Here is an 18,843-nt window from a genome sequence, read left to right as displayed (position 1 = left end):
GTGTGTGTTTCTGCGTGTGTTTGTGTGTGTTTCTGCGTGTGTTTGTGTGTGTTTCTGCGTGTGTTTGTGTGTGTTTCTGCGTGTGTTTGTGTGTGTTTCTGCGTGTGTTTGTGTGTGTTTCTGCGTGTGTTTGTGTGTGTTTCTGCGTGTGTTTGTGTGTGTTTCTGCGTGTGTTTGTGTGTGTTTCTGCGTGTGTTTGTGTGTGTTTCTGCGTGTGTTTGTGTGTGTTTCTGCGTGTGTTTGTGTGTGTTTCTGCGTGTGTTTGTGTGTGTTTCTGCGTGTGTTTGTGTTTCTGCGTGTGTTTGTGTGTGTTTCTGCGTGTGTTTGTGTGTGTTTCTGCGTGTGTTTGTGTGTGTTTCTGCGTGTGTTTGTGTGTGTTTCTGCGTGTGTTTGTGTGTGTTTCTGCGTGTGTTTGTGTGTGTTTCTGCGTGTGTTTGTGTGTGTTTCTGCGTGTGTTTGTGTGTGTTTCTGCGTGTGTTTGTGTGTGTTTCTGCGTGTGTTTGTGTTTCTGCGTGTGTTTGTGTGTGTTTCTGCGTGTGTTTGTGTGTGCAGTTTCTGCGTGTGTATTTTTGTATTTTTTTTATTAACCTTTATTTAACCATGTAGGCTAGTTGAGAACAAGTTCTCATTTGCAACTGCGACCTGGCCAAGATAAAGCATAGCAGTGTGAACAGACAACACAGAGTTACACATGGAGTAAACAATTAACAAGTCAATAACACAGTAGAAAAAAAGGGAGACTATATATAATGTGTGCAAAAGGCATGAGGAGGTAGGCGAATAATTACAATTTTGCAGATTAACACTGGAGTGATAAATGATCAGATGATCATGTACAGGTAGAAATATTGGTGTGCAAAAGAGCAGAAAAAGTAAAAAAATAAAAACTGTGGGGATGAGGTAGTTGAAAATGGGTGGGCTATTTACCAATAGACTATGTACAGCTGCAGCGATCGGTTAGCTGCTCAGATAGCTGATGTTTGAAGTTGGTGAGGGAGATAAAAGTCTCCAACTTCAGCGATTTTGCAATTCGTTCCAGTCACAGGCAGCAGAGTACTGGAACGAAATGAGGTGTTGGCTTTAGGGATGATCAGTGAATACACCTGCTGGAGCGCGTGCTACGGATGGGTGTTTCCATCGTGACCAGTGAACTGAAATAAGGCGGAGCTTACCTAGCATGGCCTTGTAGATGATCTGGAGCCAGTTGGTCTGGCGACGAATATGTAGCGAGGGCCAGCCGACTAGAGCATACAAGTCGCAGTGGTGGGTGGTATAAGGTGCTTTAGTGACAAAACGGATGGCACTGTGATAAACTGCATCCAGTTTGCTGAGTAGAGTGTTGGAAGCAATTTTGTAGATGACATCGCCGAAGTCGATGATCGGTAGGATAGTCAGTTTTATTAGGGTAAGCTTGGCAGCGTGAGTGAAGGAGGCTTTGTTGCGGAATAGAAAGTAGACTCTTGATTTGATTTTCGATTGGAGATGTTTGATATGAGTCTGGAAGGAGAGTTTGCAGTCTAGCCAGACACCTAGGTACTTATAGATGTCCACATATTCAAGGTCGGAACCATCCAGGGTGGTGATGCTAGTCGGGCATGCGGGTGCAGGCAGCGATCGGTTGAAAAGCATGCATTTGGTTTTACTAGCGTTTAAGAGCAGTTGGGGCCACTGAAGGAGTGTTGTATGGCATTGAAGCTCGTTTGGAGGTTAGTTAGCACAGTGTCCAAGGACGGGCCGAAAGTATATAGAATGGTGTCGTCTGCGTAGAGGTGGATCAGGGAATCGCCCGCAGCAAGAGCAACATCATTGATATATACAGAGAAAAGAGTCGGCCCGTCATTGGACACTGTGGCACCCCCATAGAGACTGCCAGAGGACCGGACAGCATGCCCTCCGATTTGACACACTGAACTCTGTCTGCAAAGTAATTGGTGAACCAGGCAAGGCAGTCATCCGAAAAACCGAGGATACTGAGTCTGCCGATAAGAATATGGTGATTGACAGAGTCGGAAGCCTTGGCAAGGTCGATGAAGACGGCTGCACAGTACTGTCTTTTATCGATGGCGGTTATGATATCGTTTAGTACCTTGAGTGGCTGAGGTGCACCCGTGACCGGCTCGGAAACCAGATTGCACAGCGGAGAAGATACGGTGGATTCGAGATGGTCAGTGACCTGTTTGTTGACTTGGCTTTCGAAGACCTTAGATAGCAGGCAGGATGGATATAGGTCTGTAACAGTTTGGGTCCAGGGGTGTCTCCCCCTTTGAAGAGGGGATGACTGCGGCAGCTTTCAATCCTTGGGATCTCAGACGATATGAAAGAGAGGTTGAACAGGCTGGTAATAGGGGTTGCGACAATGACTGTGGATAGTTTCAGAAATAGAGGGTCCATATTGTCAAGCCCAGCTGATTTATACGGGTCCAGGTTTTGCAGCTCTTTCAGAACATCTGCTATCTGGATTTGGGTAAAGGAGAACCTGGAGAGGCTTGGGCGAGGCGGGGGGCGGAGCTGTTGGCCGAGGTAGGAGTAGCCAGGCGGAAGGCATGGCCAGCCGTTGAGAAATGCTTGTTGAAGTTTTCGATAATCATGGATTTATCGGTGGTGACCGTGTTACCTAGCCTCAGTGCAGTGGGCAGCTGGGAGGAGGTGCTCTTGTTCTCCATGGACTTCACAGTGTCCCAGAACTTTTTGGAGTTGGAGCTACAGGATGCAAACTTCTGCCTGAAGAAGCTGGCCTTTGCTTTCCTGACTGACTGCGTGTATTGGTTCCTGACTTCCCTAAACAGTTGCATTTCGCGGGGACTATTCGATGCTATTGCAGTCCGCCACAGGATGTTTTTGTGCTGGTCGAGGGCAGTCAGGTCTGGAGTGAACCAAGGGCTGTATCTGTTCTCAGTTCTGCATTTTTTGAACGGAGCATGCTTATCTAAAATGGTGAGGAAGTTACTTTTAAAGAATGACCAGGCATCCTCAACTGACGGGATGAGGTCAATGTCCTTCCAGGATACCCGGGCCAGGTCGATTAGAAAGGCCTGCTCACAGAAGTGTTTTTAGGGAGCGTTTGACAGTGATGAGGGTGGTCGTTTGACTGCGGCTCCGTAGCGGGATACAGGCAATGAGGCAGTGATCGCTGAGATCCTGGTTGAAGACAGCGGAGGTGTATTTGGAGGGCCAGTTGGTCAGGATGACGTTTATGAGGGTGCCCTTGCTTACAGAGTTAGGGTTGTACCTGGTGGGTTCCTTGATGATTTGTGTGAGGTTGAGGGCATCTAGCTTAGATTGTAGGACTGCCGGGGTGTTAAGCATATCCCAGTATGTGTGTGTTTCTGCGTGTGTATGTGTGTGTTTCTGCATGTGTATGTGTGTGTTTCTGCGTGTGTATGTGTGTTTCTGCGTGTGTATGTCTGTGTTTCTGCATGTGTTTCTGCGTGTGTATGTGTGTGTTTCTGCGTGTGTTTGTGTGTGTTTCTGCGTGTGTTGTGTGTGTTTCTGCGTGTGTTTGAGTGTGTTTCTGCGTGTGTATGTCTGTGTTTCTGCGTGTGTTTCTGCGTGTGTATGTGTGTGTTTCTGCGTAGGTATGTGTGTGTTTCTGCGTGTGTATGTCTGTGTTTCTGCGTGTGTATGTCTGTGTTTCTGCGTGTGTTTCTGCGTGTGTTTGTGTGTGTTTTCGTGTGTTTGTGTGTTTCTGTGTGTGTTTCTGCGTGTGTTTCTGCGTGTGTATGTATGTGTTTCTGTGTGTGTATGTGTGTGTTTCTGTGTGTTTGTGTGTGTTTCTGCGTGTGTTGCTGCGTGTGTATGTGTGTGTTTCTGTGTGTGTTTCTGCGTGTGTTTGTGTGTGTTTCTCGTGTGTTTGGGTGTGTTTCTGCGTGTGTTTGAGTGTGTTTCTGCGTGTGTTTGAGTGTGTTTCTGCGTGTGTTTGTGTGTTTCAGTGTGTGTTTGTGTGTGTTTCTGCGTGTGTTTGTGTGTTTCTGCGTGTGTTTGTGTTTCTACGTGTGTTTGTGTGTGTTTCTGCGTGTGTTTAAGTGTGTTTCTGCGTGTGTTTGTGTGTGTTTCTGCGTGTGTTTGAGTGTGTTTCAGTGTGTGTTTGTGTGTGTTTCTGCGTGTGTGTTTGTGTGTTTCTGCGTGTGTTTGTGTTTTACGTGTGTTTTGTGTGTTTCTGCGTGTGTTTGAGTGTGTTTCTGCGTGTGTTTGAGTGTGTTTCTGCGTGTGTATGTGTGTGTTTCTGCGTGTGTTTGTGTGTGTTTCTGCGTGTGTTTGTGTGTTTCTGCGTGTGTTTGTGTTTCTACGTGTGTTTCTGCGTGTGTTTAAGTGTGTTTCTGAGTGTGTTTGAGTGTGTTTCTGCGTGTGTTTGCGTGTGTTTGTGTGTGTTTCTGCGTGTGTTTGTGTGTGTTTCTGCGTGTGTTTGAGTGTGTTTCTGCATGTGTTTGAGTGTGTTTCTGTGTGTGTTTGAGTGTGTTTCTGTGTGTTTTTGAGTGTGTTTCTGCGTGTGTTTGAGTGTGTTTCTGTGTGTGTTTGAGTGTGTTTCTGCGTGTGTTTGAGTGTGTTTCTGCATGTGTTTGAGTGTGTTTCTGCGTGTGTTTGAGTGTGTTTCTGCGTGTGTTTGAGTGTGTTTCTGCGTGTTTTGAGTGTGTTTCTGCGTGTGTTTGAGTGTGTTTCTGTGTGTTTTTGAGTGTGTTTCTGTGTGTGTTTGAGTGTGTTTCTGCGTGTGTTTGAGTGTGTTTCTGCATGTGTTTGAGTGTGTTTCTGCGTGTGAGTGTGTTTCTGCGTGTTTTGAGTGTGTTTTGCGTGTGTTTGAGTGTGTTTCTGCACATGTTTGAGTGTGTTTCTGCGTGTGTTTGAGTGTGTTTCTGCGTGTATTTGAGTGTGTTTCTGCGTGTGTTTGAGTGCATGTGTCCGGTGCAGCTCTATCAGTAAAGTGAGAGAAGTGTCTGTCACCAGGAAGGATGACCTTGCTCCAGTACTGTGGCACTGTGAGGATAGGGAAAAGGGACACTCCAGAGAGCAGATAGGTACCACAGACAGAAGATGAAACAGCCGCATAAAAACAGGTGTCAAGTGGCAAACATGAGGGAAAAAACAAGCCAAATAGTGAATAGCATTATATCTCCACGGAAGCGTGAGAACAGAGATAAATACATCTATCAGTGAGCGAGCCATCGTGCCTGAGATAAGAAGGCTTCGGGGAAAATATTCAGTGAAAAAAAGCATAAATGGGGAATACAATTCAACCATAGCCTCTGTATAACTCAGCACTGGCCTGTGTGGGTGTGGGGACTCAAATGTCCCCCTAAAGAGTCCTCCTGTCTGCACCACAAACACAAACTCAGAACCTCAGGCCCACTACTACAGCAAGGGTGGACACAAGACATAGCAGTATGACTGTACCTCAATGTACCTCAATTAGAAGAGAGAATGGAGAGAGAGAGAGAGAGAGAGAGAGAGAGAGAGAGAGAGAGAGAGAGAGAGAGAGAGAGAGAGAGAGAGAGAGAGAGAGAGAGAGAGAGAGAGAGAGAGAGAGAGAGAGAGAGAAAGAGAGAGAGAGTGCCCCCTGTGTTAACATCTGCTCCAGACACCAAGATAGCCTCTAAGCTGGAGAGAGGGGAGAGGGGGGAAGGGAGGGGAGGGGAGGGGAAGGCTGGGTTGTCACAACACTTATTTAACAGACTTTATTAAGCTGGGTGGCTGCTGGTTACATAAGTGACATGGGATACTCTGTAACAATACACTTTCAATCAAAGTTGGGCTGCATGGCCAGAATGACTGTCTCTCCCCCCTTCGCTGGTCTCTCCCTCCACTCCATGGACTCCCATACTGCCCACCACACACACACACACACACACACACACACACACACACACACACACACACACACACACACACACACACACACACACACACACACACACACACACACACACACACACACAAAAAGTGATGTGGGCTCAACAGCCATGTGGGACGAAATCAGTAATAACAGCCTAATAGAAGATAAACGTGATAAAAGAAGATTGGGCATTTCCAGCAGCTATTTTCAGAGGACAAGAAAAACAAAGATTAAATTAATTGAGTGGTGGGGGCCCTTAAGGGCCCATTGGTTCTCAGGTTCATGAGTCACTTGTCCATATCTAAACACACAAATACACCCATAGCACATACTGTACATACTGTATCTACCAAATTGGTTTCCCTGCTAGCACATTTGGTCCATTGGAAGTTGTGGGAATGTATGTTTTTGGTTTCACATTTTTGGTGGGAATGAAGCCATATGCTTCCTGACTGGACATTCTGAGAACAGAAGTGAAAATGTTGCCTATAGGGTGCTTGCAGTTGCGTCACAAATCACCTAGCAACCGCACCAAGCTCCATGTTGGAGGACCAAACTCAGTCTGTTGAAAGTCCTCAAATCATCCACATGGCTGGCTGCGATTTACTACCAGTGGAAACTTCGGGAAAATTGCCCATTATTTGTTTTTTCTGCGGACCCAGAAAATGGAGGCAGTGGAAGAACCTATTAAAGTAAGAAAATATACAGTATGTTGAAAGTGATCAAAAATGATGCTAGCTTGCTACACAAACTTGGTGTGCAGGCTAACTCACGTTATTCTAAAATGTATTAAATTCATTGTTTTCCTTATCAATCTACAATCTACACACAATACCCAATAATGACAAAGCAAAAACAGGTTTTTAGAAATGGTTGAAATGTATTAAAAATAAACATTTTACATAAGTATTCAGACCCTTCGCTAGGAGACTCGAAATTCAGCTCAGGTACATCCTGTTTCCATTCAACATTCTTGAGATGTTTCTTCAACTTTATTGGAGTCCACCTGTGGTATATTCAATTAATTGGACATGATTTGGAAAGGCACACACCTGTATATATAAGGTCCCACAGTTGACAGTGCATGTCAGAGCAAAAACCAAGCCAGGTGGTCGAAGCAATTTTCCGTAGAGCTCCGAGACAGAACTGTGTCGAGGCACAGATCTGGGGAAGGGTACCAAAACATTTCTGCAGCATTGAACACAGTGGCCTCCATCATTCTAAATGGAACCACCAAGACTCTTTCCTAGAGCTGGCCGCCAAACTGAGCAATCGGGGAGAAGGGCCTTGGTCAGGGAGGTGACCAAGAACCCGATGGTCACTCTGACAGAGCTCCAGAGTTCCTCTGTGGAGATGGGAGAACCTTCCGGAAGGACAACCATCTCTGCATCACTCTACCAATCAGGCCTTTATGGTAGAGTGGCCAGACGGAAACCACTCCTCAGTAAAAGGCACACGACGGCCCGCTTGGAGTTTGCCTAAAGGCGCCTAAAGGACTCTCAGACCATGAGAAGCAAGATTCTCTGGTCTGATGAAACCAAGATTGAAGCCTTTGGCCTGAATGTCAAGTGTCATGTCTGGAGGAAACCTGGCGCCGCTCATCATTTGGCCAATACCATCCTTACAGTCAAGCATGGTGGTGGCCGTATCATGGCTGTGGGGGTGTATTTCCTGTGGCAGGGACTGAGATACTAGTCAGGTCCGGGGAAAGATGAACTGAGCAAAGTAGAGAGATTCTTGATGAAAACCTGCTCCAGAGCTCTCAGGACATCAGACTGGGGCGAAGGTTCATCTTCCAACAGGACAACAAACCCCAAGCACACAGCCAAGACAACACAGGAGTGGCTTCGGGACAAGTCTCTGAATGTCCTTGAGAGACCTGAACATTTCTGTGCAGCGACGCTCTGTATGAACCGACGCCGGGCAGGAGAAGCAGGTACGGGGAGTCAAACATTTATTCAGGAACGGACATGGAACACGACAAGAACAACGTCAGCACATGGGTAAAACAAGGACATATGACAAACAGTCCCGAAGTAGAAGAAGAAGAAGGAACAGAGCTAGGAAACAGACATAGAGAAGGAAATTACAAAGTAATTGAGTCCACGTGAGTCCAATGAGCGCTGATGCGCGTGACGGGAAAAGGCAGGTGTGCCACTGAAGGTGGCTTGAGTGTGTAAAGTTGGGGAGTCTGGCACCCTCGAGCGCCAGAGGGAGGAACAGCGGGAGCATGCGTGACACGCTCCCTGTCCAACCTGACAGAGCTTAAGAGGATCTGCAGAAAAGAATGGGAGAAACTTCCCAAATACAGGTATGCCAAGCTTGTCGCGTCATCAAATCAAATGTTATGGTCACGAGCACATATTTAGCAGATGTTATGGCGGGTGTAGCGGGTGTGAACAGTCTCGAGACTTCATACCCAAGCAGACCCGAGACTGTAATCGCTGCCAAAGGTGCTTCAACTAAGTACTGAGTAAAGGGTCTGAATACTTATGTAAATGTGATATTTAAATTTGCAAAAATGACTAAAAACCTGTTTTACTTTGTCATTATGGGGTATTTTGTGTAGATTGACGAGAAAAAAAATGTAATCCATTTTCGAATAAGGCTGTAACTTAGCAAAATGTTGGGAAAGTGAAATGGTCTGAATACTTTCCGAAGCACTGTAATGTTCGCTAGTTAGCTAACTTTACATACTGTATAGCTAGCTATCTACGTAAAGAAAAATCACCAGCTTGCTAACTTCATATTAGCTAGTTAGCTACCTTGATGTATTTATCGTTGTAACTCCAAATGCATTTATAGCTAGGTTAGCTAGCAAACAGCCATGGAAGAGGGTGAAAGGATTAGCTAGCACTTCCAGCTGTCAGAGAAGGGAGAGTAGGCTACTCTGGATAGAGCAGGTAACTTTGTGGGAGGACATTATGAAACTATTCTCAAATTCCAGTCCCTAGTGAGAGAAACTGAGGACAGAGAGATATAGCAGCATAATATGCAGGGCTGTCAAACTTGAGTATAATGCAGCCTGTTTCTTTGTGATGTTTTCTGTCCTCAGATAGCTGTCTGCAGATGAAGAGGTCCCAATGAATGTCCCAGAGAATAAGGTCCTCCAGTACCCCCAACAGCCCAACTCCAGTCCTCCAGTACCCCCAACAGCCCAACTCCAGTCCTCCAGTACCCCCAACAGCCCAACCCCAGTCCTCCAGTACCCCCAACAGCCCAACCCCAGTTTTCCAGTACCCCCAACAGCCCAACCCCAGTCCTCCAGTACCCCCAACAGCCCAACTCCAGTCCTCCAGTACCCCCAACAGCCCAACTCCAGTCCTCCAGTACCCCCAACAGCCCAACCCCAGTCCTCCAGTACCCCCAACAGCCCACTCCACCCCAGTACCCTCAACAGTACCCCAGTCCTCCAGTACCCCCAACAGCCCAACCACAGTTTTCCAGTACCCCCAACAGCCCAACCCCAGTCCTCCAGTACCCCCAACAGCCCAACTCCAGTCCTCCAGTACCCCCAACAGCCCAACTCCAGTCCTCCAGTACCCCCAACAGCCCAACCCCAGTCCTCCAGTACCCCCAACAGCCCAACTCCAGTCCTCCAGTACCCCCAACAGCCCAACCCCAGTCCTCCAGTACCCCCAACAGCCCAACTCCAGTCCTCCAGTACCCCCAACAGCCCAACCCCAGTCCTCCAGTACCCCCAACAGCCCAACTCCAGTCCTCCAGTACCCCCAACAGCCCAACCCCAGTCCTCCAGTACCCCCAACAGCCCAACCCCAGTCCTCCAGTACCCCCAACAGCCCAACCCCAGTCCTCCAGTACCCCCAACAGCCCAACCCCAGTCCTCCAGTACCCCCAACAGCATACTTTTGTTGTAGCCCCGGACAAACATACTTGATTCAACTGATGATTAGTTGACAAGTTGAATCAGGTGTGTTTGTCCACGGCTACAATAAAACTGTACTGTTGGGGGTACTCTATTATCGGAGTTGGGAACCATTGGCCTACAGTATGATGGCAGTAGCCTTACAGTCATTTGCAATGCACCCCTTGACATTGTATATTTGAAGCAGAGAATAGCTTAACTCACACTGTTTACATATTCTTCAGCTATGTGTTCTCAATTAAAAAATTATACCAGTAGACAATGTATACGAGGCTAATCATTAAACTAGATTATGTACATGCCTTGTGCTGACTTGACAATTTAGGTACCATACCTATATAAGAATGCTGTTCATCGTATACAGCTCAGCATTTAACACCATGGTACCATGCAAACTCGTCATTAACCTCGAGACCCTGGGTCTCGACCCCACCCTGTGCAACTGGGTCCTAGACTTTCTGACGGGCCGCCCCCCCCCAGGTGGTGAAGGTAGGAAACAACATCTCCACCCCGCTGATCCTCAATACTGGGGCCCCACAAGGGTGCATTCTCAGCCCTCTCCTGTACTCCCTGTTCACCCATGACTGCATGTCCATGCATGCCTCCAACTCAATCATCAAGTTTGCAGACAACACTACAATGGTAGGCTTGATTACCAACAATGATGAGACGGCCTACAGGGAGGAGGTGAGGGCCCTCGGAGTGTGGTGTCAGGAAAATAACCTCACAGTCAATGTCAACAAAACAAAGGAGATGATTGTGGACTTCAAAAACAGCAGAGAGAGCACCCCCTATCCACATCGACGGGATAGTAGTGGAGAAGGTGGAAAGTTTTAAGTTCCTCTGCTTACACATCACGGACAAACTGAAATGGTCCACCCACACAGACAGTGTGGTGAAGAAGGTGTAACAGTATAGCTTCCGTCCCTCTCCTCACCCCAACCTGGGCTTGAACCAGGGACCCTCTGCACACATCAACAACTGACACCCACAAAGCATTGTCACCCATCACTCCACAAAAGCCGCGGCCCTTGCAGAGCAAGGGGAACCACTAGGTTCACAAGGTCTCAGAGCGAGTGACGTCACCGATCGAAACGCTATTAGCGCACACCACCGTTAACTAGTTAGCCATTACACATCAGTCACAAAGGTGCAACAGCAACAGCGCCTCTTCAACCTCAGGAGGCTGAAAAAAATGTGGCTTGTCACCGAAAACACTCACAAACTTTTACAGATGCACAATCGAGAGCATCCTGTCGGGTTGTATCACCGCCTGGTACGGCAGCTGCTCAGCCCACAACCGTAAAGCTCTCCAGAGGGTAGTGAGGTCTGCACAACGCATCACCGGGGGGCAAACTACATGCCCTCCAGGACACCTACACCACCCGATGCCACAGGAAGGCCAAAAAGATCATCAAGGACATCAACCACCCGAGCCACTGCCTGTTCACCCCGCAATCATCCAGAAGGCGAGGTCAGTACAGGTGCATCAAAGCTGGGACCGAGAGACTGAAAAACAGCTTCTATCAAAGGCCATCAGACTGTTAAACAGCCATCACTAACATGTTGTGCCTTTATTTAATTAGGCAAGTCAGTTAAGAACAAATTCTTATTTTCAATTACAGCCTCGGAACAGTGGGTTAACTACCTTGTTCAGGGGCAGAACAACAGATTTTTGCCTTGTCAGCTCAGGGATTCAATCTTGCAACCTTTCAGTTACAAATCCAACAATCTAACCACAAGGCTACCTGCCACCCCAACGTTGAGTGGCTGCTGCCAACATACTGACTCAAATCTCTAGCCACTTTAATAATTAAAAATTGGATGAAATAAATGTATCACTAGTCACTTTAAACAGTGCCACTTTATATAATGTTTACATACCCTACATTACTCATCTCATACGTATATACTGTACTCTATACCATCTACTGCATCTTGCCTATGCCGCACAGCCAATGCTCATTCATATATGTATATGTACATATTCTTATTCTTTCCTTTACACGTGTGTGTATAAGGTAGCTGTTGTGAAATTAGATTACCAGTTAGATATTACTGCAAGGTTGGAACTAGAAGCACAAGCATTTCGCTACACTCGCAATAACATCTGCTGACCATGTGTATGTGACCAATAACATCTGCTGACCATGTGTATGTGACCAATAACATCTGCTGACCGTGTGTATGTGACCAATAACATCTGTGACCATGTGTATGTGACCAATAACATCTGCTGACCATGTGTATGTGACCAATAACATCTGCTGACCATGTGTATGTGACCAATAACATCTACTGACCGGGTGTATGTGACCAATAACATCTGCTGTCCGTTTGTATGTGACCAATAACATCTGCTGACCGTGTGTACGTGACCAATAACATCTGCTGACCTTGTGTATGTGACCAATAACATCTGCTGACCGTGTGTATGTGACCAATAACATCTGCTGACCGTGTGTACGTGACCAATAACATCTGCTGACCGTGTGTATGTGACCAATAACATCTGCTGACCGGGTGTATGTGACCAATAACATCTGCTGACCGTGTGTATGTGACCAATAACATCATCTGCTGACCAATAACATCTGTGTATGTGACCAATAACATCTGCTGACCATGTGTATGTGACCAATAACATCTGCTGACCATGTATGTGACCAATAACATCTGCTGACCATGTGTACGTGACCAATAACATCTGCTGACCGTGTGTATGTGACCAATAACATCTGCTGACCGTGTGCTGACCGTGTGTATGTGACCAATAACATCTGCTGACCGTGTGTACGTGACCAATAACATCTGCTGACCGTGTGTATGTGACCAATAACATCTGCTGACCGTGTGTATGTGACCAATAACATCCGTGTGTATGTGACCAATAACTGACCGTGTGTATGTGACCAATAACATCTGCTGACCGTGTGTATGTGACCAATAACATCTGCTGACCGTGTGTACGTGATGTGTACCAATAACATCTGCTGACCGTGTGTATGTGACCAATAACATCTGTGACCAATAACATCTGCTGTGTGTATGTGACCAATAACATCTGCTGACCGTGTGTATGTGACCAATAACATCTGCTGACCGTGTGTGTGTATGTGACCAATAACATCTGCTGACCGTGTGTATGTGACCAATAACATCTGCTGACAGTGTGTATGTGACCAATAACATCTGCTGACCGTGTGTATGTGACCAATAACATCTGCTGACCGTGTGTATGTGACCAATAACATCTGCTGACAGTGTGTATGTGACCAATAACATCTGCTGACCGTGTGTGTGTATGCTGACGTGTGTATGTGACATCTGCTGACCGTGTGTATGTGACCAATAACATCTGCTGACCGTGTGTATGTGACCAATAACATGTGATTTGATTTGAGGTGATGAAATGTCTGAACCAGGAGATGGGACCCTTGTCTAAAAACATACACAGCTACTTCTACCAAGTTCAATGCCAGATACTTTTCTCCCAGACGGTCTGAGTGGCATGTGGAGGTGCCACTGTGATAATGAAGATGGTTTGCCTAAGACTACCACAACAATAGCATTGTCTATGCTAAATGTGTTTCAATTGTTAAGAAAGAAACTTGTTTGGCTATAAGAACACCTTTTTATTCAAATGGGGCTAGGCAAAGATGACAAAATACTTCATTTCCCCATACAACAATATAGCCTATTATTAAAGTACAGTATGTTGACAATATTATAAACAAAAGTCTTTTACACATTCCAAATGACATTTTATATATTCATACAGTTTAAGGAGGCACTTTGGTCATGACGACAAGGTGAAGGTGCTCTACTCAAATGGCACAACAGAATCGTTCAGATAGCCCAAAGCACAGCATAAAACATCTCGTATAATTGAGAGATGTCTCCTTTGATATCTGGAAAAGGAAAACAATTGTAGAAACTGATGCTGCGGCAGCATTGCTCATCTTCACAGTAGGAATCCAGTCAACATGGGTTTCTTGATAGAGGTCAGCTGGTTGAACCTACAGTAGTACACCTGATGTTAGAATATCCCTTCTTCAGGTCACCTATACCATCAGGGCTCTCAATTGTTTGGTTGTGTTTAATTCATTCAGGTTGTTTTAAGTGTCATATAAAGATTCAATCTATTGTTGGGCTTGAACAACCAATAGTCAACACAACAGGTTGTCCTGTAGCCCACTGAGGCCTTTGTCCTATGTTGTAATGTCTTTACATTTTCCCTCCTCCTATTAATGAAGTTCAACAAATTGTCACTGGGTTATCATATGTATATATCATATGAATACATGATAACCACTGGAGGTTTTTTTGGACAGTAATCTCCTCCAGGCTATATGGACGTCATATTTAACCATTTGCGTCTCCCCTTTTCATGGTCACGGCTAGAAGGGATCCAGCTTTTGTCAAATGAACGTCAGATTTTACATTTCGTAGCAGATTAGGAGAATTTAGGCAGCAGGTTCGGATAATTAGGTTAAAGTTAGGAAAAAGGTTAGGGTTAGCTAAGTTGCACAAAAATTACTTTTGACAATTTGACTAAAGGCTGGATGTCTTTTAGCCAGGACCCCTTTTTCGTAGCCCTAGACTACATGGTTCCATTCAAGACATGTGGTTTTTATTGATCCGTTGTCAGTGTCAGTAGAGTAGGCCTAGGATACCATCGTATTAAAAAAGATTCTGCTCATTTCTCCAGTCACATAAAGTGTAGTATAATTGCATGAAATGTTATCAAAGGCCACATTTGATAAACTGCATCTCAGTACAAGAGGCACTACTACAGTCCCTGGTTCAAATCCAGGCTCTATCACATCCGGCTGTGATTGGGAGTCCTATAGGGTGGTGCACAATCGGCCCAGCATCTGCCATCATAGTAAATAAGAATTTGTTCTTAACCTACTTGCCCAGTTCAATAAATAAAAATACTGACAGCTGTCTGGGTTCATGTCTTGATGGACAAGAAGTTTTCTTGAGTCTTACCTTGGCATCACCAATGGAGTTTCATTATTTTGGGGAATCTGTAAACATATTTTTTTTACCGTTGCCTTTCCTGCCTTGTTAGAGCAGCCAAATACTCTACAGAAAATGACGTGGTGATGAATCAACTACTGTAGTTTTAGGCACTGTTATCATGCAGTTTTGGGTAGCCGCCCGGCTGTTGTTGTCAGAAGAATGAATGCAGTGGGCTTCCAACATGGCCTCCAGGCGTCGCCGTACATCAGCTACAACCCCCCTATTGTGCAAAATGTTTGGCTGGCGGTTGCAGGGAGGTTCTGAGAATGTTTTACTCTGGTTCCTTGAAAGTTTTCCTGGGGTTTTTGTTAAAGCTCTGAGAAGAAAAATCAGAGATTATTTGGAGCTTTTTCAGTTAACTTCCTGAAAACTTTCCCAGAATGTTCCAATAAGACTTTTAATAACACTGCTATCTTCTTTTGAATGAACCTTTTTGAACTGCAAGCACATGTAGGACACAGAGAAATTAATTTCCTGAGGCATTAAAAATGCAAACACATGTATTGTTTTTATTGTGACACGGCATCAGTGAGATTCAAACCTATAATCTTCTTCTCTATCCACAGAATTAATCCACTGTGTCACCAGGATGGAGCGAGCATGTCATGTTTTTTTTACTCATACAAAGCTGTTAACTTTAGTCTATTCAAACAGACCCCATTTCAAAGGAAACAAGCATTAAGATCAGCTGTGGCCAATTAGTGGACACAGCCAACACACCTAAACACACTTAACAAGATAGAGGGAGTTTTGTTGATGCTCAGATCGGAATGGATTTGTTTTTAAATAACATTCCCACAGAAGAAAATTGTTTCTTAACGTTCTCTGTATTGTTTGAGAACGTTCGCAATGTCAAACCAGCTGGAGAACGTTCCTAGAACATTACCAAAATTGAAATGACATGTAACCATGCTTAAACTTTTAGGAACCATGCAGTTTTTTGGCAAGTTCCTTAAATGTGCTGAGAATGTTCCAAAACCAAGCAACTATTCTGCAAAATTCCCAGAAAGTTGTGGAAAGGTTGTATGCAAAATAACCATAGGACAACCATGCTCTCGCCAAGCTCTAAGAAACATATGGTTCTCAGAACGTTGTGTGCTAGCTGGGTGGCTAGAAACTGTTTGTAGCAGTGAAACAGCTCTCGTGACTTTCTACCCAACTGTTTGTCCACCTCCAATACATCTGCAGCCATACATAAACTATGCAAGACAACCCCACCCCTACCCCAGCATCCATTCTCCCCCCTCCATCCATCTCCCTCTGCATCCTGTAAGGGTGAGGATCACTAGTAGCCGACAGTCAGTCAGTCTGTCTGTTTGTCCTTCCATAACTCTGTCTCTACTGCACCGGCATCAGATCAGTGTACAGCAGAACAGTTCTACAGGCTGATACATGCAGCTGGACACCAGCCCAGGGGTATACAGACAGACAGACAGACAGACACAGAGGAATGTCTAATCATATGCTAAACAATGCTCATCGATGGCTTTGATAAGTGTTCATTTTAATTCATGAAACTTAAGTGAAATGTGAAGTAAAAGAGTCAAGTAGGGATTTCCCAGCTATCCCAGTAATAATCACAGACTGCGCTGATACAGGTCCATCTGTAACCCCCAACACCACAGCCAGTGATTGATGAAGCAGCATGTAATGTTTGTGGCAAGTGCAACTAGTGTGACAACAGCCACCAGCGCTGGCAGCACAGTGCACGGGTCCTAGTATTTTGCGAAAAGCCTGCAGGTAATTATTACTCCTTAGTCAGCAGTCATTACAATAGTCCTTAAATGAAAGGTAGGAGGAAGAGGATGAGGAGAGATAGGGGCACAAAAACATGTCCTCTCTCGGGGAAATGTTGCTCATTGACACAATACGCCCGCAGTGTGAAGACAAAGAGAGGAGAGACGGGGAGAGAAAGAGACAGGAAGATAAAGGGAGAGAGACAGAGGTAGAGTACCACACAGACCCATAGGACAGCTCTGCCAGAGGAGTCAGTAAACCAGGAAGAGGAGAAAGAGAGTAGGCAGTGTGAAGACAGTTTCCCCATTTCTGTATGCACAGTACATGTGTGTCAGTGCCACTTTGCACACACTGTAGAAACACGCATCAGTGTGTGTGCCCCAGCACCACTAACCAGAGCTTAGCATTAGAGAGAAAGAAGGGGGGGCGTTTTTGTCCCTCGTGCCCCCATCTCCACTGCTCCCTCTCCCCATCCCCCTACGAACCCCTGTAAGCAGACTTTTTACCTTGCGCTTTTTATCTCGCGAGCGGTTCCTCTTCTTGGCCTTTTCCTCCTCCTTCTCCTTGCGCTCTGCCTCAAGATGGGCTTCTAAATCCTTGTTCTTGCGGAGATGTTTGGCAGCTTGTGCCATGTTTCAGCCTGGTTGAGCCGACTGTATTGTGAAGATGAAGGTGGTAGAGGCCTGGCGAGGTCCTGGGGTTGGGGCTGAGAGGCTTGGCGGATTCAGCGCTGGAGTTATTGCCTGCCACAAACAGACACTGATGCTGATGGTGCCGGTGTGTGTTCCCTTGAATGGCCCTGCTGTGTCTAAGAGAGCATGCTCACACTGCCTCCTCCTCCTCTTCTTCAGCAGTGCAGTGCAGTCACACAGACATGCCGCACACACACACACACACTCACACACACACACAGGAGGCAGTCCTCAGCCGTCTGCTGTAAGATGCTACTGCAGCTCTGCTCCCGCTCTCTCTGCCTCTTTCTCTCACTCACATACACTTTCCCTGTGTAATTATTGTAGCTGCCACTCCCTCGCTCTCAGATCCTCCGTTCTTCCTCTCTCTGAACCACAAGGGAGCAGAACAGGGGGAAATTCAGGTGAAGCTGGACTTATCTCTCTCTGTCTCTCTTCCTCCCCTGCTGTTCTGCAGTTCTGTGAAACTACTCCGACCCCCCTCTATGGAAATGAAAAGATTAAAAAGAGAGGGATGGACTGAGGAAAAGAACAGCCTGAACAGCTTTAAGTGAAAGTCAAATCTCCCTCCTCTTGCATTGATTTGGTTTCTTGTTGCAGTTTTTTTTCTCCTCTCTAATAGTCCTGCTGCTTGTTCGTCTGTGGAAGGAGGTGCGGACAGAGTGGTGGACAGAGCTGTGGGCGCTACTCGCCATGGCTCTGCTACAGAGAATCACGGAGCATCCCAGGCATTCTGAGTATCATCACACTCACCAAGAGACCAGGGAAGACAAAAACCTATCCAAAACATGCATATAAAAAAAATAAACTGCCTCTCTTACTCACTCACCGTGTTGCTCCCTCCCTCTATCGCTGCTCCCTTTCCCTTGCTCTCTTCCCCTCTCTCGCTGCTCCCACCTCCCTCTCTCCCTGCTCTTCACCCAGTTAGCACATATGGTTCCATGGAAGTTGTGGGAACATACGTTTTTGGTTTCTCATTGGTTCTGGGAACGAAGCCATAAGTTTCCTGACCCATAAAACTGAATGTTTTTTAAACATTCTAAAAACAGAAGTGAAAATTTCAACCTGTTCCTGTGAACGTGAATTTTTTACCCTGAACATTTTCTTTGACGTTTTATTAACGTTTCGAGAACTGAAATGATAGGTTATTTGAAAGGTAATTAAATAACATTCTGAGAAAATGTTTCAAGACTTTTAATAACACTGCTAGCTTAGGTTAACTGTTTTGAACTCCAAGCACAGATAGGACACATGGAAATGCATTTACTCATACAAAAATGTGTTGTTTTTTGGGGCATCAGTGAGATTCAAACCTACAGTATCCCAGACTCTTCTGTTCTCTGTCCATGGAATTATTCCACTGCGTCACCATGATGGAGCTAGAATGTCAAATTTTTGTAAACTCATACAAAGCTGCTCATTTTAGTCTTCAAACAGACCCCATTTCAAAGGAAACAAGCACTCATAAAGATCAGGTGTGGCCAATTAGTTGGCGCACCCAACATACCTGGACACATTTAACAAGATAGAGCATAAAGAGAGTTTTGTTGATGCTGAGAACGGAATGCATATGTTTTTTAAATAACATTCTTAGAACGCTCTCGACCTCCACAAGTGTCAGGAGATGTGTCTGATGTCGGTATGCCAAGAGCGTGCAAAGCCTGTCATCAAGGCAA

General features: G+C 45.7%; 1 protein-coding gene across 4 annotated transcripts in view; it reads right to left on the bottom strand.

Moving 5' to 3' along the window:
* Window positions 1-18,843, bottom strand: part of LOC118393252 (ankyrin-1-like) — a 215,856-nt gene that overhangs the window by 174,057 nt on the left and 22,956 nt on the right. For 2 of the 4 annotated variants that reach the window (XM_052461541.1, XM_052461552.1), the window contains exon 1: window positions 16,982-17,303. The exons of 1 other annotated variant lie outside the window; for it this stretch is intronic. In XM_052461541.1, coding sequence (XP_052317501.1) covers window positions 16,982-17,107 — 126 coding nt within the window. In that variant the 5' untranslated portion in view covers window positions 17,108-17,303. Of the gene's footprint in view, window positions 1-16,981; window positions 17,305-18,843 lie in introns of those variants that run through there. One more of the 4 variants, XM_052461535.1, reaches the window with a different exon arrangement.

Source organism: Oncorhynchus keta, chromosome 14 (genome assembly GCF_023373465.1).
Source record: "Oncorhynchus keta strain PuntledgeMale-10-30-2019 chromosome 14, Oket_V2, whole genome shotgun sequence".
Lineage (NCBI taxonomy): Eukaryota > Metazoa > Chordata > Actinopteri > Salmoniformes > Salmonidae > Oncorhynchus > Oncorhynchus keta.
This window is presented reverse-complemented; position numbering and strand designations above follow the sequence as displayed.